Source organism: Panthera pardus, unplaced genomic scaffold (genome assembly GCF_024362965.1).
Source record: "Panthera pardus isolate Hobbes unplaced genomic scaffold, ASM2436296v1 HiC_scaffold_25, whole genome shotgun sequence".
NCBI lineage: Eukaryota > Metazoa > Chordata > Mammalia > Carnivora > Felidae > Panthera > Panthera pardus.
Window position 1 is genome coordinate 25,614,470 of NW_026526821.1, and position 26,349 is coordinate 25,640,818.

The 26,349-nt window shown below is 42.8% G+C and overlaps 2 protein-coding genes across 7 annotated transcripts in view; one reads left to right on the plus strand and one right to left on the minus strand.

Moving 5' to 3' along the window:
- Positions 1 to 26,349, plus strand: part of CDK5RAP1 (CDK5 regulatory subunit associated protein 1) — an 81,563-nt gene that overhangs the window by 34,132 nt on the left and 21,082 nt on the right. For 2 of the 3 annotated variants that reach the window (XM_019458779.2, XM_019458781.2), the window contains exon 14: positions 1,967 to 2,245. In XM_019458779.2, coding sequence (XP_019314324.2) covers positions 1,967 to 2,047 — 81 coding nt within the window. In that variant the 3' untranslated portion in view covers positions 2,048 to 2,245. Of the gene's footprint in view, positions 1 to 1,966; positions 2,246 to 26,349 lie in introns of those variants that run through there. The other variant, XR_002082511.2, reaches the window with a different exon arrangement.
- Positions 13,651 to 26,349, minus strand: part of LOC109272557 (vomeromodulin-like) — a 286,851-nt gene continuing 274,152 nt past the window's right edge. Inside the window, exons 3-15 of one of the 4 annotated variants that reach the window (XM_053890342.1) lie at positions 24,954 to 25,437; positions 24,526 to 24,627; positions 22,922 to 23,077; positions 21,945 to 22,023; positions 21,554 to 21,611; positions 20,782 to 20,852; positions 20,193 to 20,339; positions 19,211 to 19,333; positions 18,584 to 18,651; positions 18,269 to 18,299; positions 16,623 to 16,683; positions 15,397 to 15,476; positions 13,654 to 14,125 (exon numbers count right to left, since the gene is read on the minus strand). In XM_053890342.1, coding sequence (XP_053746317.1) covers positions 14,102 to 14,125; positions 15,397 to 15,476; positions 16,623 to 16,683; positions 18,269 to 18,299; positions 18,584 to 18,651; positions 19,211 to 19,333; positions 20,193 to 20,339; positions 20,782 to 20,852; positions 21,554 to 21,611; positions 21,945 to 22,023; positions 22,922 to 23,077; positions 24,526 to 24,627; positions 24,954 to 25,437 — 1,484 coding nt within the window. In that variant the 3' untranslated portion in view covers positions 13,654 to 14,101. Of the gene's footprint in view, positions 14,126 to 15,396; positions 15,477 to 16,622; positions 16,684 to 18,268; positions 18,300 to 18,583; positions 18,652 to 19,210; positions 19,334 to 20,192; positions 20,340 to 20,781; positions 20,853 to 21,553; positions 21,612 to 21,944; positions 22,024 to 22,921; positions 23,078 to 24,525; positions 24,628 to 24,953; positions 25,438 to 26,349 lie in introns of all 4 variants that reach the window. The other 3 variants (XM_019458782.2, XM_019458784.2, XM_019458783.2) reach the window with 3 other exon arrangements.

Below are 26,349 nucleotides of genomic sequence, written 5' to 3' on the forward strand. Positions count from 1 at the left end.
TATACTTGATGAATTATCACAAAGTGACCCTATCCATGTAACTACCACCCAGATCAAGAAATAGAATATTTTCAGAACTTCAGAGACCCTCATGTTCCTACTAGTTACTTCTCTTCCCTACATTCTAATTTCTGATACCATTGTTCAGCTTTGCCTATTTTTTTTTAATTTTTAAAAAATATTTATTTATTTTTGGGAGACAGTACAAGCAGGGGAGGGGCAGAGGGAGAAGGAGACACAGAATCTGAAGCAGGCTCCAGGCTCTGTCTGAGCTCCGAGCTGTCAGCACAGAGGCTGATGCAAGGCTTGAACCGATGAAGCGTGGGATCATGACCTGGGCCAAAGTTGGACGTTTAACCATCTGAGCTGCCCAGACGCCCCTGCCTATTTTTAATTGTTATAAAATTGAATCATACAGCATGTAGTTTTGGTGCTTGTCTTCTTTTCCTCAGTCTTATGTTGTGCAGTACATTTGTGATTATATATATCCATGTTGTATGAATGTACCCACAATTTGCTTATGCATTGTACTGTTGATGGTCATTTTGGTTGCTTCCATTTTAGAGCTGTTATGAATCGAATTGCTGAGAATATTTCTGTACATGTGTTTTTGTGCACATATGTATTCATTTCTGTTGGGTATATGGCTTAGAATTGCTGGGTCATAGGGTGTATGATAGAACTAGCTAAAAGTAATTGTACCCTATTGCACTCCCACCAGCAGTGCATGAGAATTCCTAAGGCTTTAGATTCCCCACTTCCATTCTTTTTTTTTTTTATTTTTTTTTATTTTTTTTAATGTTTATTTTATTTTTAAGAGAGAGACAGAGTATGAGACAGAGTGCACGAGCAGGGGAGGGGCAGCGAGCCCCTCTGAGCACACTCAGTTGCTCAAGCCAAAAATACAAGCCCAATGTGGGGCTCAAACTCACAAACCTTGAGACCATGACCTGAGCCAAACTTGGATGGTCAACCAACTGAGCCACCCAGGCTCCCCTCCCCACTTGCATTCTTGCCCTCCTCTAGTCTGTCTGCACTACGGTAGTCATGGTCGCTGGGGTCTTTCTAAATCAGATCACTCATTCCTCTGCTTAAGCCCTCTAGTGGCTTCTCATTGGAGCCAGCATGAAATGCACCATGTCCAAGGCTTTATATGATCTGTCCCACCCACCTTTCTAACCTCATGTCCCCTCCACTCTTCTTACTCCTCTCTTCTCCAGCCTTGGTGTCCTCTTTTTTGCCCTTCAGACCAAGTTCTAGTGAGAGGCTTTGTACATGTTGTGTTGTTTGGGAGACTCTTGATTTTTACGTGACTGCCATCTTTTTAACTTTCAGTTTCTCTCTGAACTGTCACCTCCTTGAGAGGCCTTCTCCTTAGGGAAGCTAAAGCAGGTTCCCTCTGCTTGCTCTTGTCATTATTTATTACATTAGCCCCTTTTATCATCATAACACTTTTCAGTGCCTGTTGTCATCTTTGTTTACATATTTGTTTTCAGTCTTCTCTTGAAATCTCCTTTGGGGCCACATGCGTTCAGCTCCCAGGGAGGAAGAACAGCTTTTCTCACCAAATTTGGGCCATAAATATCTTAAGGAAGAATTTGACTGGTAAGCCTGGATCAAAGCTTGTCCCTGGGGTTAGTTAGGAGGACAGGATCTGTGATGGGCAGCCCACACCAGAAACTCATGGTTGGTGCTGGAGAAGAGCCATCTATCTCCCAAGAAAAAAGGGAGAAGTAGCAGTTTGGACCTGAACTAATTTAGACTTCTTCAATGATACATATTACCATTGCATTAGATGTTAGATATCTCTTCCTTCCAGGATTGGGGGCACATGGGTGCAGTCTCTGTTGGCCTGACACCACCTCCATTAGATCTCTATTGGTGGCCTCTCCTCTGGAGGCTCCGCATTAAGTCTCTCAAGTGCAGTCCTGCTTACTTTGTCTTCTCCTGACTGATTTTCTTTCAGATTACGTCCACCAGCTCTCAGACACTTAAAGGACATGTTCTCTGCAGGACCACCCTGAAGGACTCCTCAGCATATTGCTGACCTGAGTAGATGGCCTTAGAGTTGACATGGGCTGTCCTTCCTGACAGGAAGGGAGATAGGACTGGTCACTAAAGAAAGAGGTAATGACGCTCTGGAGACAAGCTGCAAGTGGTGAAGCAACTTCATGTCAAATGGAAAATGTGTCTCTTTGCTGTTATGTGAACAGCTCTTATAGTCATTAAATTTACCGCAAGTAAAGTGGTTCCTTTGTCTCTCTTCTTTTACTTCACTTTTGTCTTGGTTAGTGTTTCTGGGATTTTCCCTACAGTCTGTTCTGTGTTAAGTGTTTTCCAACCCAGTTCTTGCTGCGGATACTGCTAACCTCTCTGATTTTGTACCCTGGACCCTAGGAGTTAGAGACTGAAGGAGGGGAAGATGGAGGGAACTCTTCAGGAAAAACTGCTCTAGATCTTTCTAATATTTCGGTTTAATGAATTGACTCAGTGCCTATGTCCTTACTTTATTGTCATATTTTACCTGAGGATTTCCCTCATGGACCTTTTTTTTCTGCCTGTCAGTTCATTCTTTGCCCTTAGGTCTGGCATCACTTGGGTTGTTTTTGTTTTCTGATTTTTTATAGTATGATTTTATTTTATTATTTTATTATTTATTTCTTTTTGTTTTTATGTTATTTTATGTTTTTGTTTTAATTCCGTTTAGTTAACTGTTATATAGAACTAATATGTTAGTTTCAGGTGTACAATATAATGAATCAACACTTACATACATTGTTCTGTGTTCATCACAAGTGTACTCCTTAATCTCCATCACCTATTTAATCCATCCCCCTACTGCTTCCCCTCTGGTAGCCATCAGTTCTCTATAATTAAGAGTCTTTTTTTTTTTTTTTTTTGATATGTCTCTCTCTTATTTTATTCCCTTTACTTGTTTTGTTCCTTAAATTCTGCCTATGAATGAAATCATACAGTGTTTGTTTGTATTGGACATTTGAATTACTGTTCTTGTATTCTTTGGGTAAATACCTAGTAGTATAATTGCTGGATCATAAGGTAGTTATGCTTTTTTAAAGTTTTTATTTATTTATTTTGAGAGAGAAAGCACGAGCAGGGGAGGGGCAGAAAGAGAGGAGAGAGCAAGAATCCCAAGCAGGCTCCACACTGCCAGCATGGAGCCTGATGCAGGGCTCAGACTCCTGAACCATGAGATCATGACCTGATCTGAAGTTGGACGCTTAACCAACTGAGCCACCATGCTCAGGTAGTTATATTTTTAACCCTTTTTTTAAAAGTTTATTTATTTTGAGAGAGAGCACAAGTGGAAGAGAGGCAGAGAGAGAGGGAGAGAGAGAATCCTAAACAGGCTCTGTGCTGTGAACATGGAGCCCGATGTGGGGCTCGATCTCATGAACTGTGAGATCACGACCTGAGCTGAAATCAAGAGTCAGATGATTAACCAACTAAGCCACCCAGGCGCCCCTGTTTTTAACTCTCTGAGGAACCTCCATACTGTTGTCCACAGTGGCTGCACCAGTTTGTATTCCCACCAACAGTACATGAGTGTTCCTTTTTTTCCACATCTTTACCAACACCTGTGTCTTGATTTTAGCCATTCTGACAGTCGTGAGGTGACATTTCATTATAGTTTTGATTTGCATTTCTCTGATGATAAGTGCTGATGAACATCTTGTGTCCATTGGTCATCTGTATGTCTTCTTTGGAAAAATGTCTATTCATGTCTTCTACCCATTTTTTAATTGGATTATTTGTTTTTTTGGGTGTTGAGTTTTATAAATTCTTTATGTATTTTGGATACTAACCCTTTATGTGTATGTCATTTGCAAATACCTTCTTTGATTCTCTAGATTGCCTTTTAGTTTTGTTGATTGTTTTCTTTGCTATGCAGAGGCTTTTTATTTTGATGTAGCCCCAATAGTTTATTTTTGATTTTGTTTCCCTTGCTTCAGGAGTTGTATCTAGAAAGAAGTTGCTACAGATGATGTCAAAGAAGACTGCCTGTGTTCTCTTTTAGGATTTTTATGGTTTTGAACCTCACATTTAGGTCTTTTCATCCATTAAAAAAAGCACAGCACAGAGCCTGACCTGGGGCTCAAATACACAAACCATGAGATCATGACTTGAGCCAAAGTCAGATGCTTAACCAACTGAGCCACCAAGGCGCTCCATCATCCATTTTAAATTTATATTTGTGTGTGATGTAAGAAAGTGGTCCAGTTTCATTCTTTTGCATGCTGCTGTCCAGCTTTCCCAGCACCATTTGTTGAAGACACTGTCTTTTTTCCCATTGGACGTTCTTCCTGCTTTGTCAAAGATTAATTGACCATATAGTTGTGTAGTTGTGGGTTCATTTCTGGATTTCCTATTCAGTTCTGTTGATCTATATGTCTATTTTTGTGCCAGTACTGTACTGTTTTGATTACTACGGCTTTGTAATATAACTTGAAGCCCAGAATTGTGATGCCTCCAGCTTTGTTTTCTTTTTCAAGGTTGCTTTGGCTATTTGGGTTGGTTGGTGGTTCCCTGCAAATTTTAGGAGTGTTTGTTTTAGCTCCGTAAAAAAAAAACGATGTTGGTGTTTTTTTGCCTTTTGAATTTTTTTTTTCTTTTAGAGTTTACTTTGTATAATTTTTTTATAATTTACATCCAAGTTAATTAGCACATGGTGCAACGATGATTTCAGGAATAGATTCCTTAAGCCTCTTACCCATTTAGCCTATTCCTGCTCCCACAACCCCTCCAGCAACCCTCTGTTTGTACTCTATATTTAAGAGTCTCTTATGTTTTGTCCCCCTCCCTGTTTTTATATTATTTTTGCTTCCCTTCTGTTCATCTGTTTTGTATCTTAAAGTCCTCACATAAGTGAAGTCATATTTGTCTTTCTCTAATTTCGCTTAGCGTAATACCCTCCAGTTCTATCCACGTAGTTGTGAATTGCAAGATTTCATTCTTTTTGATTGCCGAGTAATACTCCATTGTATGTATATACCACATCTTTATCCGTTCATCCGTTGATGGACATTTGGGCTCTTTCCATGCTTTGGCTGGCGTTGATAGTGCTGCTATAAACATTGGGGTGCATGTTTCCCTTGGAAACAGCATACCTGTATCCCTTGGATAAATACCTAATAGTGCAATTGCTGGGTTGTAGGGTAGTTCTATTTTTAATTTTTTGAGGAACCTCCATACTGTTTTCCAGAATGGCTGCCCCAGTTTGCATTCCCACCAACAATGCAAAAGAGATCCTCTTTCTCCGCATCCTCGCCAACATCTGTTGTTGCCTGAGTTGCTAATGTTAGCCATTCTGACAGGTGTGAGGTGGTATTTCATTGTGGTTTTGATTTGTATTTCCCTGATGATGAGTGATATTGAGCATGTTTTCATGCATCAGTTGGCTATCTGGATGTCTTCTTTGGAGAAGTGTCTATTCATGTCTTTTGCCCATTTCTTCACTGGATTATTAGTGTTTTGGGTATTGAGTTTGATAAGTTCTTTATAGATTTTGGATACTAACCCTTTATCTGATATATCGTTTGCAAATATCTTCTCCCATTCTGTCAGTTGCGTTTTAGTTTTGCTGATTGTTTCCTACGCTGTGAAGAAGCTTTTTATTTTGATGAGGTCCCAATAGTTTGTTTTTGCTTTGGTTTTCCTTGCCTCTGGAGATGTGTTAAGAAGTTGCTGCAGCAGAAGTCAAAGAGGTTTTTGCCTGCTTTCTCCTTGAGGATTTTGATGACTTCTGTCTTAGGTTTAGGTCTTTCATCTATTTTGAGTTTATTTTTGTGTATGGTGTAAGAAAGTGGTCCAGGGTCCTTTTTCTGCATGTCGCTGTCCAGTTTTCCCAGCACCATTTGCTGAAGAGACTGTCTTTATTCCATTGGATATTCTTTCCTGCTTTGTCAAAGATTAGTTGGCCGTATGTTTCTGGGTCCATTTCTGGGTTCTCTGTTCTGTTCTATTGATCTGAGTGTCTGTTTTTGTGCCACTGTTGGTGTTTTGATAGGGATTGCTTATGTATAGAGTGCTTAGGGTAGTAGAGACATTTAACAATCTTTGTTCTTCCAAGCCATGAACATGGAATGTCTTTCCATTTCTTTGTGTCATTCAGTTTCTTTCATCAGTGTTTTACAGTTTTCAGAGTATAGGTCTTTCACCTCTTTGGTTAGGTTTATTTCTAGGTATCTTATATTGTTCTGGTGCATTTGTAAATGGGATTGATTCCTTAATTTCTCTGCTTTGTTATTGGTGTATAGAAATGCAACAGATTTCTGTGTGTTGATTTTGTATCTTGCAACTTTACTGAATGCGTTCATCAGTTCTAGCAGTTTTTTGGTGGAATCTTTGGGGTTTTCTATATAGAGTATCATGTCATCTGCAAATAGTGAGAGTTTTATTTCCTACTGATGTAGATACCTTTATTTCTTCTTGTTGTCTGTTTGCTGTGGCTAGGACTTCCAGAAGTATGTTGAATAAAAGTGGCAAAAATAGATATCCTTGTCTAATTCCTGACTTCAGGGGAAAAGCTCTCAGTTTTTCCCCATTAAGGATGATATTAGCTGTGGGTTTTTCATATATGGCCTTTATTATGTTGAGGTATGTTCCCTCTAAACCTACTTTGTTAATGCTTTAATGCTTTGTGTAATGTACTTTGTCAAATGCTTTTTCTACATCTATTGAAAGGATTACATGGTTCTTAACCTTTCTCTGATTGATCTGATGTGTCATATTGATTGATTTGCAAATAGTCAGTCATCCTGGCAGCCCAGGAATAAATTCCACTTGATTGTGATGGATGATTTGCTTCAGGTATTGTTGAATTCAGTTTGCTGGTATTTTGTTGAGAATTTTTGCATCTGTATTCATCAGGGATATTGGCCTATAGTTCTTTTTTTTTTTTTTTTTTTTTTTTTTAATTTTTTTAATGTTTATTCTTTGAGAGAGAAAGAGAACACGAGCAGGGGAGGAGCAGAGAGAGGGAGACACAGAATCTGAAGCAGGCTCCAGGCTCTGAGCTGTCAGCACAGAGCCCAACACAGGGCTCGAACTCAGGAACCGTGAGATCACAACCTGAGCCGAAGTTGGATACTTAACCAACTGAGCCGCCCAGGCACCTCTGTAGTTCTCTTTTTTAATGGTGTTTTTATCTGGTTTTGGTTTCAAAGTAATAATGCTGGCCTCATAGAATGAATTTGGATGTTTTCCTTCCTTTTCTGTTTTGGAATGGTTTGAGAAGAATAGGTATTAACTCTTCTTCAAATGTTTGGTAGAATTCGCCTATGAAGCCATCTAGTCCAGGGCTTTGGTTTGTTGGGATTTTTGATTACTGGGTCAGTTATTACTTGGAGTTTTTGAAATGTCATTATCTATTAGTAGGCACTGAGCAGTCATTCTTGGACCATTCACTACCAACATTATGTCATTCTGTGGGTATCATGAAAAAAAAACCTAAAAGATGTTAACATAGAATATTGGAGTCAGTCAAAGTAACTTGAGTAGTTATTCTTTTTTTTTTTTTTTTTTAAGTTTATTTTTTTATTTTGAGAGAGAGCAGGGAAGGGGCAGAGAGAGAAAAAGGGAAAGAGAGAATCCCAAGCAGGTTCCACGTGCAATCAGCATGCAGAGCCCGACACAGGGCTCAAATCCTGAAATTGTGAGATCATGACCTAGCTGAATCAAGAGTCAGTTGCTCAACCAACTGAGCCACCCAGGTGCCCCTTATTCTTCTGTGCCTTGGTTTTCTCATGTGATGTAAAGCTAAAAAATGCTTATCTCAAATGAAGTTCAATGAGATTATAACTTGTGAAGAGTTTAGCACTGCCTATGAAATAGTGAGTACTTACTACATGGGAATGATCATTGGAAGATTTTGCTTTTAAAAAAGACTGTATATTAGGGTATGTTGAGGCTTTTATTGCATGTCTGGCCATGATCTCATTTAGACCCTTTCCACTCACCTGTGTGACAGCCTTTGGGAACTCTTCCTCAGATGCTGGTTCCGCCCAGGAAGATTGGTTTCTGCTCGTAAGGTCCATTTATGGAGGAAAACATTTGTTATGGCTCTTCACCTCAGTTCTTTATTCAAAAGGCACTTTTTAAAAAGTTTTGAAATTTGAAATTTGACATATGAAGAAGTAAAATATACATACGATAAGTAATTCAAACAATACAATAGGTATCTATAATTGGTCAGCTTCCCTCCTGTCACTTTCTCCTAATCTAGTTCCCTTTTATGAAGGCCAGCACTGTCAGAAGGTAGAGGAGGGACACTAAAGTATCTTCCAAACTGAGAAGGCATTTTGACACTGGAAAGTGATGCAGGCCACTCTATACAGTTAACACCAAGTTTTATTCAGGGTAACTTACTGATGGGATTGGGCAGGTGACAGTCTAGGTATCGCATGGCTATTCTCTGCAAAGCCTGGACTTTAGCCCACAGATTTTATAGAGCGAGGGTTTGTGCAGAAGGCATCGTGATGAGGTCAAAGTGTCTGACACTTAACAGACCTCGTGGTGCCACCTGTGTGCCAGAAAGTGGGGGAAGAAACTGTGTTATCTCTACTAGTTATATAAACAATTTTAGGGAAGACCAGAACCAGCCTTGTCACGTTCCAGTCCAGGCATAGATTAACCTCTAAGGGGCCTGGGAACATGCAGCCTTCAGGGAGGTCATCACGCAGACAGGAACAAGCTAGGGGCCAAAGATGGAGTCAGTATTGTCAGCACTCCTAAAAGCATTTTTTTCATTTCCTATTAAGTCTTTTCAGAAATAGTCTCTGTATATACAGTGATTAGTGTCTCTTTGTTTTTACACAATGTTTGCATATAACACTATTGATAGTTTTATTGAGATAGGTATAATTAACATACAACTGATATGCACATGTTGAATGTGTACAATTTTTTTAGTGTGTTTATTTTTGAGAGAGTGTGTGTGTGCATGCATGCACGTATGAGCAGGTGAGGGGCAGAGAGAGAGGGAGACAGAGGATCTGAAGAGGACTCTGTGCTGACAGCAGAGAGCCTGATGCATGACTCAAACTCACAAACTGTGAGATCATGACCTGAGCTGAAGTTGGACGTTTAACCGACTGAGCCACCCAGGAGCCCCTGAAAGGGTACAATTTGATAAGTTTTAACGTATACACCCATGAAACCATCCCTAAATCAAGAGAGTATATCCATCACCTCTGAAATTTTCTCCTATTTCTTTGTGGTCCGTCTCTCCAGTGATCCCTTATTCCCAAGCTACCATGGAATTTCTTCCATGTATTTTGACATGTTATATTTTTATTTCCATTAATTTCAAAATACTTTCCAATTTCCCTTTTGATTTCTTCTTTGACCCATGGGTTATTTAGAATAAGGTTCATTTACAGGGTGCCTGGGTGGCTCGGTCAGTTAAGTGTTTGACTTTGGCTCAGGTCATGATCTCACAGTTCATGGGTTTGAGCCCCATGTTGGGCTCTGCGGTGACAGCTCAGAGCCTGGAGCCTGCTTCAGATTCTGTGTCTCCCTCTCTCTCTGCTCTTCCCCCGCTCATGCTCTGTCTCTCTCTCTGTCAAAAATAAATAAACGTTAAAAAAAAAAAAAAAGAATAAGTTTCATTTCCACATATTTGGGGGTTTTCCTGAGATCTTTATGTTGCTGATATGTAATTTAATTCCATTGTGGTCAGAGAATATACTTTGTCTTTAATCATTTGAATTTATTGAGATTTATTTAATAGCTCAGAAGATTATCTGTCTTGGTAAATGTTCATTGTACACTGGAGAAGAATATTCTGTTGTTGGGTGTAGAGTTCTATAAATGTCAGTCAGTTTAGGTTGTTATTCAAGTCTATAATATCCTTGCTTGCTTCTATCCAGTTCTTCTATCAACTGTGGAGAAGGTATTGACATTTTTGAAAATAATTATGTATTTCTCTCTTTTCCCCTTGTAATTCTATCATTTTTTGCCTCATATATTTTGAAGCTCTATCAATAGGTGAATAAACATCAAGGATTTTTATGTTCCTTTGATTAATTGACTCCTTTATCATTATGAAATGATCTTCTTTATCCTTGGTAATTTTTTTTTTTTTTTTAAGATTTTAATCTTACCTAATCTCTACACGCAGTGTGGGGCTCAAACTCACAATCCCAAGGTCAGGAGCTGCACGCTGCCCTGACTGAGCCAGCTAGACACCCCTCCCTGGTAATATTTTTTGCTTTAAAATCTACATTGTCTAATATTACCATAACCACTTTGGCTGATTTCCTCCCTTTCTCCCTTTTTTATTGAGATGTAATTCACATCCCATTAATTTCACCATTTTAAAGTATACGGTTCATTGGTTTTTAGTATATTCATAATTGTGACCATTTTTCATACTTGACTTATTACTGATGACCTTGACAGTTTTGAGGAGAACTGGTCAGATGCTTTATAGAGTGCTCCTCAGTTGGTTTGTCACATGCTTTTCTCATGATTAGACTGTAGTTACATGTTTGGGGGAGGAAGACTACAGAGATAAAGTACCGTTCTCGTCACATCATAAGTGTACATACTGTTAATATGACTTAACACTGTTCATGTTAACCTTGATCACCTGGCTTGAGGTAGTGTTTGTCAGGTTTCTTCATTGCAAAATTGCTCTCCTCCCTTTCCACACTGTGCTCTTGGGACAAATGTCACTGTGCAGCTGAAACTTAACTAGTGGGAAGCTCTGCTCCACCTCCATGAGGGTGAAATAGCTATGTAAACCAGTTAGGGATTTTCTGCAGAGGAGATTGTCTCTTCTCCCCCCATTTATTTACTAAATTTATTTTTATCGGTATAGACTGCTGGATATTCATTTTGTACTTTGGGTTATAATCCAGTACCACTTTATTTTGTCGGTCCCATTGTTTCATCTTGGCAGCTCTTCCAGTTGCCCCTGTAACCCTTTGACATACTCCCATCATTGTGGTTTTCTTGAGCACTTTCTTACTTTCAGTAATTAATAAGATGCTCCGGAGTCATCTTTTATATTTTCTTTCTAGTCCTTTCTAGTCTCTAGAAGTTAGCCATTTCTCCAAGGGGTCCTGATTACTTTTATAGAGAATGGTATTAGAAACCAGCATCTGGGTGGTTAGTTGCTATTGTGGCTGGGAAGGTTTTTGTTTTGTATGACCTCCCAGCTCTCCTAGAGCTGAGCCTGCTGATTTTTATAGTTCTAGGTCTTAAACTCCTCTGCTGGTAAGAACTCGTGAAATTCAGCCCCTCTGGTTTTCATAGCCAAATATTATTGGGATTTGTCTTCCCAGTCTCCCTGTGTGGATTCCCCGTGCCTGGGATGCCTGGTGTGAGGGTCTGTTTCTCTCCCCTCTCAGCACCCACGCCTTTGTCATCCCTCCCTCCCATGGACAGTCCTGCAGGTCCATTTATCTCTCCACCATTTCTCTTCCCTTCCTACCCTCCTCATTGTGACCTCTTCTCTGCATTTAGTTGTGGAGAGTCATTCTTCCAAGTCTTTGGGTCATTTTCTGGGTTATTTACATTGATGTGGGTGTTACCTAGTTGTATCTGTGGGATGAGGTAAGCTTAGGGTTCTCCCACTCTGCCATCTTCTCTGGAAGTCCCTGTTTTGTTTAGTTTCTGTTTAGAAGTCTCTGTTCTATTTTATTTTTTTTAATGTTTATTTTCAGAGAGAGAGAGAGAGAGAGAGAGAGAGCGAGCATGCGCATGAGCGCAGCACGCAGATGCCCGAGTGGGTGAGGGGCAGAGAGAGCGGGAGAGAGGGAGAATCCCAAACAGGCTCTGTGCTTTCCGCACAGAGCTCACGAGATTGTGCCCTGAGCTGAAATCAAGAGTCCAGCACCCCACCACCTGAGCCACCTAGGCATCTCTAGAAGTCTTTGTTTCAGATGGAGGTGTGGCATTTAGTACATTCACAGTTTTGTGCAACCTCTGTCTAGTTCCAAAATATTTCCATCACTCCAAAATAAAACCCCATATCCGTTAGGCAGTTATGCTCCTCAGCCACTCCCTGCCTTCCTGGTAACTACCATTTTACATTCTGTTTCTGTGGATTTACCTACTTTAAATATTTCACATATACTGAATTGTACAATATATGATGTTTTGTGCCTGGCTTTGTTCACTGAACATAATCTTTTCAAGGTTGATCCACATTGTAGCATGTATGAATACTTCATTCCTTTTTATGACTGAAGCATATTCCTTTGTGTGTGCATGCATCTGCGTGTGAGTGTGTGTATGTGTATACATACCACATTTGTTTATCCATTCATCTATAGATGAACATTTGAACATCTAAAATGTTGAGGGGCGCCTGGGTGGCTCAGTCGGTTAAGCGTCCGACTTCGGCTCAGGTCATGATCTCACGGCTCGTGAGTTCGAGCCCCATGTCGGGCTCTGTGCTGACAGAGCCTGGAGCCTGTTTCAGATTCTGTGTCTCCCTCTCTCTCTCTGACCCTCCCCCATTCATGCTCTGTCTCTCTCTGTCTCAAAAGTAAATGTTAAAAAAAAAAAAAAAAAATGTTGAGTTGTTCAGATGTTTTGGCCATTGTGAACAGTGGTGCCATGAACAGTCGTGTACAACATTTGTTTGAATACCTGTTTTCATTTCTTTTGGACATATTCCTAGGAGTGGAATTACTGAGTATATGTAAATTTTATGTTTAACTTTTTAAGGAACAGCCAACCTGTTTTCCATAGAGATTGAACCATTCCTACTTGTAATGCATTAGGGTTACGATTTCTCCATATACTCACCAGTGGTTGAAAGGTTTTTAAGTAGGGAGCGTGTGTTTTATAAAGATATTCACTATCTTATAATTTCATTCTTGTTTTATAAAGAGCACCCTGGCTGCCAGTTGGGGAATGGATTGTGGGTGGCAAGGGCTGAAGCAGGGAGACCAGTTGCCCTGGTGAAAGATGATGATGATGACTTGGACCAGGATGGTGGTAGAAGCAAACAGATGAGAGGTGTTCTTGAGGCAGAATCCATAGGACTTGGTCTGTTGGTGAAAGAGAGGAATCAAAAATGATTCCACATGTCTGACTAGGGAACCTGAGTGGATCATATTGCCATTTACCGAGATGGGATTGACTGTGGGAAGTATGGCCTGGGGAGAAATCAAGACCTAAGGTTTGGGCAAAAGGCTGAAGGTAATAATGTGATTTGGCCCTTATTTTATGGGGTGCTGCTCCTTGCTGTGAGGTGAGTCCTGAATCTGGCCCTGCTTCCCCTATCTGTCTTTGTGTCCACAATCTGAGTTCTTTTGGTTCCAGAACAGACACTGAGCACAAGCCATAGTCTTTGCCTGGTGTAGAGATCACAGTGATGTTTCTCAGTATCCTTCTTCTTTACTTTTCTGACATTCTTTGTACTTATTGGTCTCCTTAAAAGGAGCTTGGCTTAGCTTTCCTCTCACAGCCACTTGGCATGGTCTATAGTTACCGAGCTGGGACCTAGATCATTTGCTGCCCTGTTCGTGGTATTGCCAGGCTCTTACTTGCTCTTTGCCATCCAACTTTTAGCATTTGGACTGTGCCTCTCACTGTTTAGCATGTGATGATGGGGGAAGTTGGATTCTAGCCCCTGTGTAATTTTCATGTTGGGCCATTAGGCAAAAAAAGCATTTGGAGTTGGAGAGGGGAGGGCAGAGATACAGGAAGAAAAGTCATTGTCAGGATTGTCCCTTAGTGCACTAGATAAATGAAGTCTGCGTTTTGTTGCCTCATCATTCATACCGTTAACTTTTATGTTCCTGGTAAGTAGTTCTTTTACTAATTCTAAGCATAAGACGAAATTCCTATTTGTATGAATTGAAGACAAGTCATTTTTTTTTTGCACGAAAACAGGTTAATTATTAAAGAAATGATTACAGAATACCAAAAATCCCTGGATTCTTGCTTTTCTTGCGCTTGTTAATTCAAGGTATTGTTGGTGAGATTCCAAAGAATAGTTGACATGTTCAGAACACTATTCTACGTGGCTCCTTAATGATAAATAAGGATGTCCTTGGCTCAATATTTCTTAGAGAAGTTTTAGAATGCTTTCATTCTGGAAAATTCTCTGGCATCAAGTGCTGGGTTAGTTTGCTGCCTGAAGATCGTTCTGTGAGGAGATAAGAGACAACTAGTTATATACTTTTAAATACATAAGCTGGCTGCAGGCCCGGACTGAGCTACCAGTGCACTCCATCCCCCTGCCCATAGTGCTTGCTTCAAGGATGGAGATATGGAACAAGTCAGATTAGTGGGAGCCCCAGAGGTTATTTCTGGGTCATTGTTTGAGCTATTCCAGAAAGAAATGGAGAGTGAAGCTCCTGGTAGGTAGAGACCTCCATGTACAGCCCAAACAGAGCCCACCCAGAAATAGTAGAGGCAAGAGATAGATTCTGGTGTCATCGTCTAGGCCCTGCATCAGGCCACTGCTGAAGCTAGTCTCATCCCTGGATGTTCACCACTTATAATTTTATTGTTGTTGCATAAACCAGTTCTGGTTGGGCTATCATTTGTAGCTGGAACACAGTTGACGTTCATCTAATCCAGTCCTTTGACTCAAGACTGACTTTGGGACACTAAGTGGTATGTCGAAGGCCACTCAGAGCCATGGAGTGTAAGAGCAGGAGGTGGAAAACCAACACTGAGGCAAATGCTGATTTACTTCACTTAGTACTCTAATAATTGATTTGGCCACAGATTCGGGGAAATTTGGAGGTTAAGTAAAAACCTGAATATCTAACTTCTGAGGTTTGAGCCAAAATAGAAGAATTTTCCTTGGTTAGATTATGTACTCAATAAGCATGTTTATCATGAATGGAGTATCTAAGGGTGATGGAGATTCTAAACTTCTTTACTCTCATATATCTTCCCTAGTTCCACCCTCATAATTTAACATTTTCCTGGTGACAAATTTAAATAAAAATCCCATTCTTTCACCTGTTTCTTAGGAAGCAAGTCCTCCTTGAAAATTTCTCTGGGTTTAGGGTTAGATCGATGGGAAGAAGGGGGAAATTTGAGTCAGGATGACAAAGAATGAGAGGCTCTAGCACACAGAAGGTGACAGTGTGGATGAATCGGGCATGTATGGTGGAGATGTTTCCAAAGAAATGTTTGAGGCATATTCAGAAAAGTATGAGAGTCCTCATGGGGACGGTGGATAGATTATTTGATTATATATAACCAAGAGTATCTCAGTGTTAGGACTTGTGACTAAAGTAGGCAATGAATCTGCCTAGGGGAGAGTGGGGAGATTAGTTGGAGTCAGTAGGGCGGCCTGGAACAGACTGAGGCTGAGGCCTATTGGCCACCTTCATTCCTGTGAAGATTGAAGTGCACAGTAGGCCTTTGTGCAAGAGGAAAATATTGGTATTTCTCTCTTACCAATTTAAGTACTTTAACCTTGGCATTGGTTAGAGGATTTGAGGTTAGTCCTGGAGGAACATTCCATGCACTTGTCAGTTCTGAAATAAAGAGAGAAAATGTGATATGAGTTGAAAGAAACAATGGCCAGGCTGGGTTGTTTTAGCCACAGCCAGCTGGAGGGATCTCTGGTTAGTGCACAGCTCTAGGAGAAATCTCTCCCTTGCCCATTCAATGGACAGATTTCAGACATAGTCTCTTAGTCTTGTGTGTGTATGAGGGTGAGTTTACAAAGATCAGAAAAGACCTTAGAATGAAACCAAGTGGGTATTCTATGCACAGAGAATTGATATTAAGAGACATATAAGCATGTCTGCGTCCACTAGCTGAAGAAGAAGACCCTGCTGTTTTGGTGTCATTTGCACTATTTTGAACCCCTTTAGAGTTCACCACAAATATGTACAGATAGCATTTTGTACCATCATCTCTTGGTGGTTATGAAGTTTATGATCTCAGTCTCAAGTTTCTCAAACTCCAGCATCTGTGTGACTAGGTGATCCAGGTCCATTTTCCTCCAAGTGGTAAGATGACCCCTACTGAGCTAGATTTCATTAGGACCCATAGAAGAGGCATTTAGATTTAATTTTCATGTTTTGCCATCTCAAGATGCTGAAGTCCCTATCTGAAAACTAAGAAGTGATTTTCAGTCCAGATGGTGATTGGATGATACTGTGCTCAGTGCCATGGAATGTTCTGTAATGTGGTTTCGCACCCTTGTCCCTTTCTTATGACTCTTCTAAGTGTTTACATTATTGTTTTTTTAATAGATATTTTTAATTTTTTTAATGTTTATTTCTTTTGAGAGAGAGTGCATGCAAGTGGGGGGAGGGGCAGAGAGAGGAGAGGCTCTGCGCTGATGGCATGGGGCTCAATCTCATGAACCGTGAGATCATGACATAAGCCAAAAACAAGAGTTGGACACCCAACCGACTGAGCTACCCAGGCTCCCTTTAACTAATTAATTAATTTTATTTTTTGAGAGAGAGTGTGCAAGTGGGGGAAGAGCTCAGGTAGAGGGAGGGAGAGAATCTTAAGCAGGCTCCACACACAGCACAGAACCTGACGTGGGGTTTGATCTCACAACCGTGTGAGATCATGACCTGAGCTGAAATCAGGAGTTGGGCGCTCAACCAACTGACTGAGCCACCCAGGTGCTTCTAAGTGTTTAAATTATTAATTCCACATACCATTAAGGGCAGACAAAAATTTCTTCAGAACCTCAAGCAATATATCTTGCACTTCTGCTTCCTGGAAGAGATGGGAGGAGCATTTTTATCAGTACATCTTGGGTGCCTCTCATATGTGGGTTTTTTCCTAGTGTGAAAAATCTATTACTGGACAAGGCTATATGGGGAGGTGGATGTTGGTCAGTCTCTCAGGCTTCTTCGTTGGGGGTTATCCAAAGCCCTTCAGTAGGTTTTGATGCCTTAGGTGGCTCCTTGAACAAATGTTTATGGGGTCATATTACGTTCTAGACACTGCTGTAGGTAGGCTCAGTGGTGCAGCTGCATACTTTCAAGACAAAGGTTGAATTCAGTATTGGGAAGGACTGGTTGTTGCTGAGCCTGCCTCCTTTGCATTCCCTCCAAGGGCCTCCCAGATCTGCTTCTCTCTGCTGGCACTCTGCTTACCTTTCCCCTCTTCGAAAGGCCTATGATTCTGTGATGCCTACCTTTGGCGCATTCTGTTTCCTCTATCCCGTACACACTTTGGGTCTGTGCTAACTTCTGCTCCTTCTTCAAGGCTAAGTTCAGGCATCTTCTCAGGGAACCTACTGTCTGCCTTCTAGTTGGTGCTCTCTCTACTCTGTCATTTTTATGCTACACTGACAACTTTCTGCATAAATGTCTGTGACCCCTGTCAGGTGCGTAGTTACATGAGGCTAGGGACCATGCCTTCTACATTCCTTCTCCTGCACGGAATCTGGCATGCTACGTAGCAGCCCAGAGGTAAAGATGAGATGAAGAATCACCGGACTTGCGATACCTCCTAGAGTCTGCCTCTCAACTGACTCCTTATTGTCTCAGGGCTGACATGAGATGCAGACGATCCCCGTAGTCACCCATAGTCATAAGGTTGCTCACTTCAGAGTGCCCATTGTATGCCTCCACCCAGTGTGTGGCTCCTAGGCTCTTAATGATTTAGCTGATTTATTTATGATCTTCAGCTGTCTCTGTTTTCCTACTTAAATTTGAGGGTCACTCTTAGAATCGGGGATCTCATCACTATTTCATGTTGTATCCTAGGGCTGGGGACATTGTGGTGTTCCCTGAACATTTGTTGAATGAAGGCATGAACATATACAAGAACAAATATCTTAAATGAGGGTGTGGTTGGTGAACCTCCTGGGAATTTCCTGGAACCTGTTCCCTGGGCCCTGCCCTCTCTCTCCCCCCTTCTTACCTCCCAGGCTCTCATCTGGTGATTCCTGTGCTCACTCGGGATTACTGATGGGAACTACCAATGGGAAGGGTGAGGCTGGGTATATTTGTGAGCAACTCTCATGAACCCAGGCAAGATTAGAACCTAGATCACCTTTTCATTCTTCCAGTGGACTCCAGGACTTCCTTGTGTGTCAGAATCACCCACAACACTAAAAAATCAGGGATTTAGGCCTTCCTTAAGTCACTGACTGAATGTGGGATTCTAGTCATGGCTTTGGGAACTAGCTTGAAGAACTCTCCAGAGAGGGTAAAGGTTTGGAACCTACTCCACATTGCAGCTGTGATCTAGTCTGTGTGACCTTTTCCTTTCCAGAGTCCCTGTGTCACTGAGCATCTGGCATTAAAATAATTTCTCACATGCAGCTATTTTGAAAATTGAATCGACTTACAGCCTCAGAGGGTGTCACCTTGTCTTCAGAGCTGTCAGGAAACAAGTACAAGGAAAAATTATTTTCACATAAAAAATACTAACCAATTCTAGAATTTAGGTATTAGTTCACTTCTCAAAGCCACTTATAAAATGTGAAATACAGAGGATAAAGCAATTTTAAGGTGAGTAAAACTCCATTTTGGCTTCCCCGTAATTATGCAGGTATTTCCCAAGGGCCTTTTCCTTTATTTTTCTCGTGTGATTTGAATTGGGTTCATGATATTTATTTTTATACTGACAAATGTCAAGAGGACTTTGTAGTTATGGACAGTACCTCATAATCTTGAAGTCTGGTATCAATTTGTCTTTTGAAATCTTGCTGTCATGGGAGATGATTGAGGTCTGCATTAATATAAAACAAATATGCATTAAAAGTAATACCTTGAGGGGGACCTGGGTGGCTCAGTTGGTTAAGCATCCGACTTCGGCTCAGGTCATGATCTCGTGGTCTGTGAGTTCGAGCCCCTTGTCGGGCTCTGTGCTGACAGTTCAGAGCCTGGAGCCTGCTTCAGATTCTGCATCTCCCTCTTTCTGCCCCTCCCCCACTTGTGCTCTGTCTCTCTCGGTCTCTCAAAAATGAATAAATGTAAAAAAAAAAAACAAACAAAAAAACAAAACAACCTTGACCTGATTAGTCAGCGAATGTATCACTTTGTGATATGGCCAACAAGATCACAGGTAAGGACTGGAGTGGAGACTCCCTGGTCGCAGGAGACAGCCTGTTTATCTCTTCTGCCCTAGGGGCTGAGCCCACCAGCCGCCCTTGTCATAGGGGTACCCAGGCACTTGGGCCCTCGGGGATTTGGCCCCCTCCACTCCAGACCACTCTTCTTTCCGTGTAACTTGTGCTCCTATTAGTTCCTCCTCACAGCTCAGTCCTGATTTGTTACTCAGTACTCACCCTTTCCACGGTAGTAAAATTCTCACCATCCTTTTCCACGGTAATCCACAAGGTGACTTGGAGTTGGTTGCCTGACTTGAAGAAGTAGGCTATTTTGGTGATGCTTGCAGCCAGGTTATTCATCTGTTGTGAAGAAGTCATCATTTAGAGTATGGAGAAGAAGGAGGACTGCAGAATGGTGCCTTATGAGATACCTGTGCATCATTCAGTTCATTTATTCAGATATTTATTGGCTCTCTAGTATGAGCCGGTCACCTAGGTGGGTACTGGCACAGTGGGTGTGACCACAGCAGATAGGGTCTAATTCCAGATATTTTCCTATATCTCATTTCCTTTCTCAGAAGGACAGTAGGTCATTTAACACATAAAATTTTGCTTTTCTGTTACCCCTCATCCAGCTTAAACCCTTTTCTTTCTATGCTCTTTTGGCAGACCACTCTGCACTTAATCATTTTGGAGACCCTGTTAAGGAAACATTGTACATGGCTGAAACAGAGCCTGGCCCATAGAAAGTTCTCCATGATTATTATTTTCTTGTTATTATTGCCTCTATTCCTTCTATCACCCTTGGGGCCAGAAGCAAATGAATACCTCAGATGTCGATAAATCCACTCTCTTGCTCATACTGTGACTGTTGGTAAAGTACTTCTCTCACTTTGGTTTTCTGTAAAATGGGGACAAGAATCCCTACATCCTGGTGCCATTGTCAGGATGAAATGACACCTGGCTTTGTACTAGGTTTGAAGCAGGAACTCAGAAGACATTTATCCTCCTCTGCCCCTGCTCTCTGCTCTCCTTCGGTGTCAACAAATATCCATTTATATGATCATCATTAAGGGATAAGCTGTATCCCACAGCATTTCCTCTTATTTACCTCTGGAAGAATGTTCTGGAACCCACTGCATTTTTACCTTTCTCTCAAGAGTTTGACAGACTAGGCTTAAGCAAAGAGGAGAATGGTGTCAGGGTAGATGAGGCTTACCTTGGTGGAGCTCTGCTTGACACTCAGTGTGATGATAACGGTGAGCAATTTATGGGACAGAGTTAGGGAAATGTTGGCATTTCTAGGATCTGGTGGAAGGGGACTTCCAGGTACAGGGACTATATATTTGTTAAAGAAGGCTTTAGCCTAGAGAAAGAAAAGCAGAAAAACCCCTGTTGTCATGTGAGACTAACATCAGTTTCTATGTCTTTGGAGCCTGGCTGAGATGTTGAGGAGTGAAGTGGTCCCCATGAGGACTGCAGTGGACAAGCATGATGACAGACAGCAGTAGACCCCCCCCCCCCCCCAGCCTCCGTGTTGGGGGTCTGTAGGAAGTGGTGGGGTTTGTGGAGATTAGAGAGTAGAAACCTTTTGTAAAGGAGGAAGCACTGCTCTTGTCCAGCTGATTAGTCCTGATGCAGTCCAACTTAGGGCCACCAGACCTCTGATTGTCTAAGAGAAGCCTTAAGTCCTCATCTTTGAGGTGAATTCCCCCATTTAAGTGTTCTCGAAGTAGCATATATTTCACAAATTCAGGGATGCCTGCAGCCCTCCTATGGAATCCATTGTAAGCACAAAGAACACTTACACAGTAGAAGACTGAAAGACCTTGTGCAGAAGTCCTGGAACTTTTAACGTTGTACTTGAACAAGTCAGTAGCTGCAGGTGAGAGGAAAGAGAGCATCTGGAGACCCCCGTAACCCCCGGGCTCTTGGTGGCTCTGCCCTCCAGATGGGGGACCAGTGTGGACACCTCCCTGTTTCTCAGTCTTAGGCAGAAAGCTGCTGCCCTGTTGTGTTTTCCAGCTTCGGGGAGGAAGGCAGCATGAAGGCTTGGCCCTCTCCTTATTGTGCCAAAACCGCAAATGAGAGAGAGAAGCTTGCTGCCAAGGTGCCAGTTTCATCTACTCTGGGACTGGAGAAATGTTACCAGTTTCCTGCTTTGGCTGTCCTGGTAGCTGCTGTCCCACTATGTCCTATCATTCCTGTCTCCTGGATATGTTTGAGGACATTGGAGGGAATTTTTGCTTCTCAGCTTCCCTGGCATGAGGCCTGGAATCCTCCTTGCTCCGACTCTGCACACGTGTGCGCTTGGCAAACCATTTAGGTGGCGGGGCTGCCACAGAGACTTCTAAGGGGCTCTTCGCCCTGCTCTGTCCTGGAGAATGTGTCATAGTGGTTCAGGGAAGCCAGTAAGTTACCACATGTTCTGCCTTGAGGTGCTGAGGAGGGTCTGTGTGCCTGGAGGCTCAAGGTATTGTAGCTCACGGCCGCCCACTCTCCTGTCTGTCATCTGGTGAGATCCCCAAGGAGTCCTCCATTGACCCATGACCCCCAGGGAGCTCTGGTGTTTGTACTCACAGTTCTTGCATTTGCTGAAATCACTGAGATCAATGTCACACGATTCTACTTCTTGAAGCTGTGAAATCACCACCAATGAGCTTTGCCAAGGAAGTGCAGCAGGCCTGTCCTCCTCCCCTTCAGCCCAGCTCATCTTCCCCTCCTCCCCATCGTCTTTCCCTTCTCCCTGTTTCTTGGGCTTCTCTATGGCAGAACTAATACTCTCCCTCTCCCAGTGTGAGGCATTATCCTGTCCTGCTGCTGGGGTCTTTTGGGCCAGAATGGCTCTAAACTTGGGACTCCTGAAGGGCTGATGTCTCCTTTTGGAGTCTCGCCCAGCATCAGGACCAAATCGCTTTCCCCCAGTGACCTAGACCTCTGAGGTGGTGTCCTCCTTTTTCCCAACACTTACCTTCTCTTTCATAGCTACTGTCAACACTTGAGAAACGATTTGGTCCAAAGGCAGAGGCACTGGCAAAGTATTTGTGACCCTGGGAAAGATATGTGGAGGACTATGTGATTCTTGCATTTCTGGATTTTGCCCAGACATTGGAGAAAACCTATCTATTCATGAAACAGCTGCATGATGTCCTGCTTCTTAATTTGTATCAACACCCGAGCGCTTTTGTCTACAGTTTCAGTCATTAAGGAAGATACTACAAGGATCCCTGGGAAAATTACCAATGCCTGACATCTGACCCAGCAATCCCATGTAGAGGGATTTATTCTTCAGACACTCGTTCATGTTAGTGAACAGACCTTACTAGTTGGAGTTGGGTACAAAAGTTAACAGTTGAAAAACACAACTATTCCTTGATAAGGGACTATTAAATTACAGTGCATCTTCATAATGGAATACTAGGCCATAAAAAATGAAGAAGCTATTTATATATTGATGCAACAGATTCCAAGCTATTTTTTAAGTGAGGCAATCAGAGTCCAGAAAGGTGTATATGGTATTCACCCCTTTCTGTGTGTGTATACACACACACAACTGTGCACATGCAAATAGTGTCTCTGAAAGCCAATGGAAGAGACTAGATCCTTTGGTTGCTTCTAGGGAGGAGTATTAGCCAGCTGCTATACATGGGTGGGAGGAAGACTTTTCATTGTATGGCTTTTTGTATCTTTTGGATTTTGATTTAAGTGAATGTATTGCTTAAGCAAAAAGAACAAAATACAAAGAGTATGCTTAGCAGAATGCAGGCAGAGTGAGAGAAGGTTGTTTTCAAATGTGCTGGGTGTTCCCAAGCAAAGACCCCTGACTGGGACTCCCAATTACTGATCATTCAAACCATTGGGTTGGCCAAACTCCACCCTAAGGGTGGTATCAACGGGGACATTCTGGCACATATGGATATAGAAAATGAGAAAAATGGTCTCACGTACGTTTCCACTACTTGAAGGGTCACTTTCTTGAACTTGATGTCCTTGTCCTGGACTTGGAGGTTGATGCATTGGGTATTGTTCGTGGAAATGCCAATTTTCAGAGTTATATCGCTGTGTACTTGATATCCCAGTAGGCTGACTACAGGTCCTGCTAGGCTGTGGAGAATAAGATGTAGGTGAAACCAGGCCTGGCTCCAGGATGTCACTCAGGCCAAGTAATAGGCATTTTGGGAGTCAGCCTCATGTGTTTGTCTAGATTATTTGAGAGAGGGAAAGTTTGGTGCTCTTCAAGTGAGCATGCCTCAAGGTTGGCCTTCTCTTACACAGGATTTAGAGCCTGGCTCACAGGAGGCATTTATAAAATCACTCTCCTCACCAGCCTTCAAGAAGTCTTCTTTTGGGGCATCTGGGTGGCTTAGTCAGTGAAGTGTTTGACTTCGGCTCAGGCCATGATCTCGCATTTCATGGGTTCGAGCCCTACATCAGGCTCTGTGCTGACAGCTCAGAGCCTGGAGACTACTTTGGATTCTGTGTCTCCCTCTCTGTCTGCCCCTCCCCTACTCTGTCTGTCTCTCTCTCAAAAATAAACATTAAAAAAAAAAAATGAAGTCTTTTGTTGGTGGCACGAGGCCGACTTGTAATGAGAAGCTCATTACAAGTTCACTTTTGTGCCCAGCATCCCCAGCTGTGTGTTGTGTGGGTTACAGCATAAGAAAAACCCACCATTTACCAAAACCAGGCCTCATTAAAGTCAGATGTTCTCGAGAAGACAAATGGCCCTTCCTGCTACTGCTAACTGTAGTGGTCATAAACATGGGCTCTGGAGGCAGAATGCCTGGGTTTGAACCCTGTCAGCTGCATGTAACTGGTTTTGGTAGTCTAAACTGGTTTCCTAGTGTAGAAATAGGACTGCTTTTCTGATGAGGTTGTCAGAAGGGTTCAGTGAGTTCAGAGTGCCTCAGTTAAGTGCTTGGCTGGAGTTTGCTCGGTGAAAGGTTTTTGTGCCATGTGTGTGATAGTCCAAGAAGCTTCCTTCTCCCCAGTGTAGATTGCCTGTCCTCATGTCTTCCTGTGTGCCTTGGACCTACACTGCTAACCTGTCCTCCCCCACCTGTTGATGTTCACTGAGGACAGGGACTGCCATTACTCCTGTGCCCAGCACAACATCTGGTATAGAGATGTGTATTAATTACCCATTAGGTGGATGACTGATGCATGCATTTTAATAATCTCTGTCCACCCCCACCCCCCCCGCCCCCAAATGCCTGGGACAGTGTTTGTAGAGTGGGCTGATTCTTCTTGGAGGGTCCAGATTATTTGGAGCCTGCATTTCCCGTAATACCAGTGTATAAAATTGTGCAGATTTCACATGGAGATCTGGATTTCTGGCTGTGCTTACACTATTTGAGGATGGGGCTTCATGGGGTCATTCTCCTGCGTTGGTCCTTTGGGGCAGAAGAGACAGGCAGCTATTCCTGGTGCCCAGTTTGCCCCACCCTCAATCATCCAACCTTATTCTGTGTTGCCTCTGCCTGGCCCTTGGACTCTGGCTCTTAAGTCCCCAGGCTAACTGTCTTGGCTGACTGATTTGGAAACAGGCTCACCCTTTTCCACCTACGAAGGCGGTAGTTGTGGTAGAGACGAGGATCCCATCACCTGTCATGGTTGATGTCATACTCTCCACAGTCACTTCTTGAACATTTAATCTGCAAAGTGACAGCATCATGGGTCAGTCCTGGCTCCACAAATCAGCCTGGGCAGCAGGAGAGGTACCCCTGAAGCAGCCATTTAACAATTTACCAACCCATCCATTCCCAGGACTCCCTGGCTCCCTTACCCACTCTGCTCTTTAAGCTGAAGAAATCTTGGTCGTATTTCCCTCTGAAAGGGCACCCTTTCAGCACAGAACTAGAATATTGCTTCATGAAAATGTGGTTGTCCCTTTCCATGGTATTGTTGGAGGTTGAACTTCAGTGTCCCCAAACAGCAGCTCTCTTCTTGTGTCAGACCTTAGGATCAAGGAAGCACTTACCCCAGTAAGAGTTCTGCTAGGTCAGCATTTCTCAGCAGGCCTGTGACTGCATCACTAACACCTACTGGCACTAGACTGTTCAGCACACCCTCGGTGGATTCTGTGAGCTTGCCGGCTTGGTCAACGATATCATTCAGAGGCTGGGGGAGATTTGGGAGGTCAAGGGTGTTGACAAGTCCTTTTACAGGATTCTTCTCTGCACCAGTGGGTAGTAGTCTGCCCAGAGTCTCTTGGATATTGAGGGCATCAGTGGCTGTTGAAAGCAATGACAGTGGGAGCTTTGGGGACTGGCCACCACTTTCCTTGCCCAGGATACCACCAAGAACATCACTTCCAGGTATGTTGAGGGATGAAGTGAGGTCTAACACAGACAGTAGGTTGGAGTTAGACAATGTAGATATCACTGTCCCAAGCACACCAGCTAGATCTATCTCCTCACACATCAGCATCTTCTCGATCTGTGGGGGCAGCGTGGCGTTCAGATCTGAAAAGGGTTAAGAGACATGATCTTGCTGTTGGGTGTCCAACTGATTCAGCCAGAGGAACCTTCCCAGCTGGAGAGCCAGCACCTCTGAATTGTTAGGCCCTTAGCTACTATATATCATGCCTTCTGGATATATCACTCCCTCCCACTGCCCACCACAGGACAGCCTGGTGATACAGAGATAACCTGTCCCCTGTTAAGAGTTAACATTTGTTAGCCACCTACCTGAGGCCAGCCTAGTGTTGAGTATGTTACTCTAAAGTGGTTTGAGCATGGAATGAAAGAATTTAGTTTAGCTCTGGAGCCCAGTAGCCCCAAGTATATAAGGTCTAGACACTTCCTTGAAGTCCAAGTGGCCTGGGGCAGAGTATTCTCTTTCCTGAGCCTCAGTCTCTGCCCCTGTCTAGGAGCGATAGAACCTGCAGCATGGGTTGTTGGGCACAGTTGTCCTGTGCCACAAATGTTGAGCTCATTTTAAGTACTCAGTAAGGTTGAGGTGGCTAGTGAAGAGGTAGTGGAGCTCACAGACCTGGACTCCTCTGTTCTCCATCTGTGTGACTCTGTGCGAGTCTCTTCTCTTCTCTAGGCCTCGTTTTCCCCTTGTGGGTCATCGGGAGGTCTTGCCACCTTTGACAAGCTGCCCATACTAAGAGACCTCCTGCATCAGCACTGATCCTCCAGCATTTTTATCATCAGGGTGGAGGAGGTGCTCACCATGTCTTTGCCTTCACACTGGAGACAAGCAGGGCAGGGAGAAGTGGAATCCCAGAAGATGGTGGGGAAGGAGAGAGGGTCAAGAGCCAACTTGGAGAACTGTGAAGTCACAGGGGTCCTATCCTATCCTGCTCTCAGTGGCCTGAGAAAGGAACTCAGAAGAGGAGCTATTACATCTGGCTGGTGGTCAACCCTGTC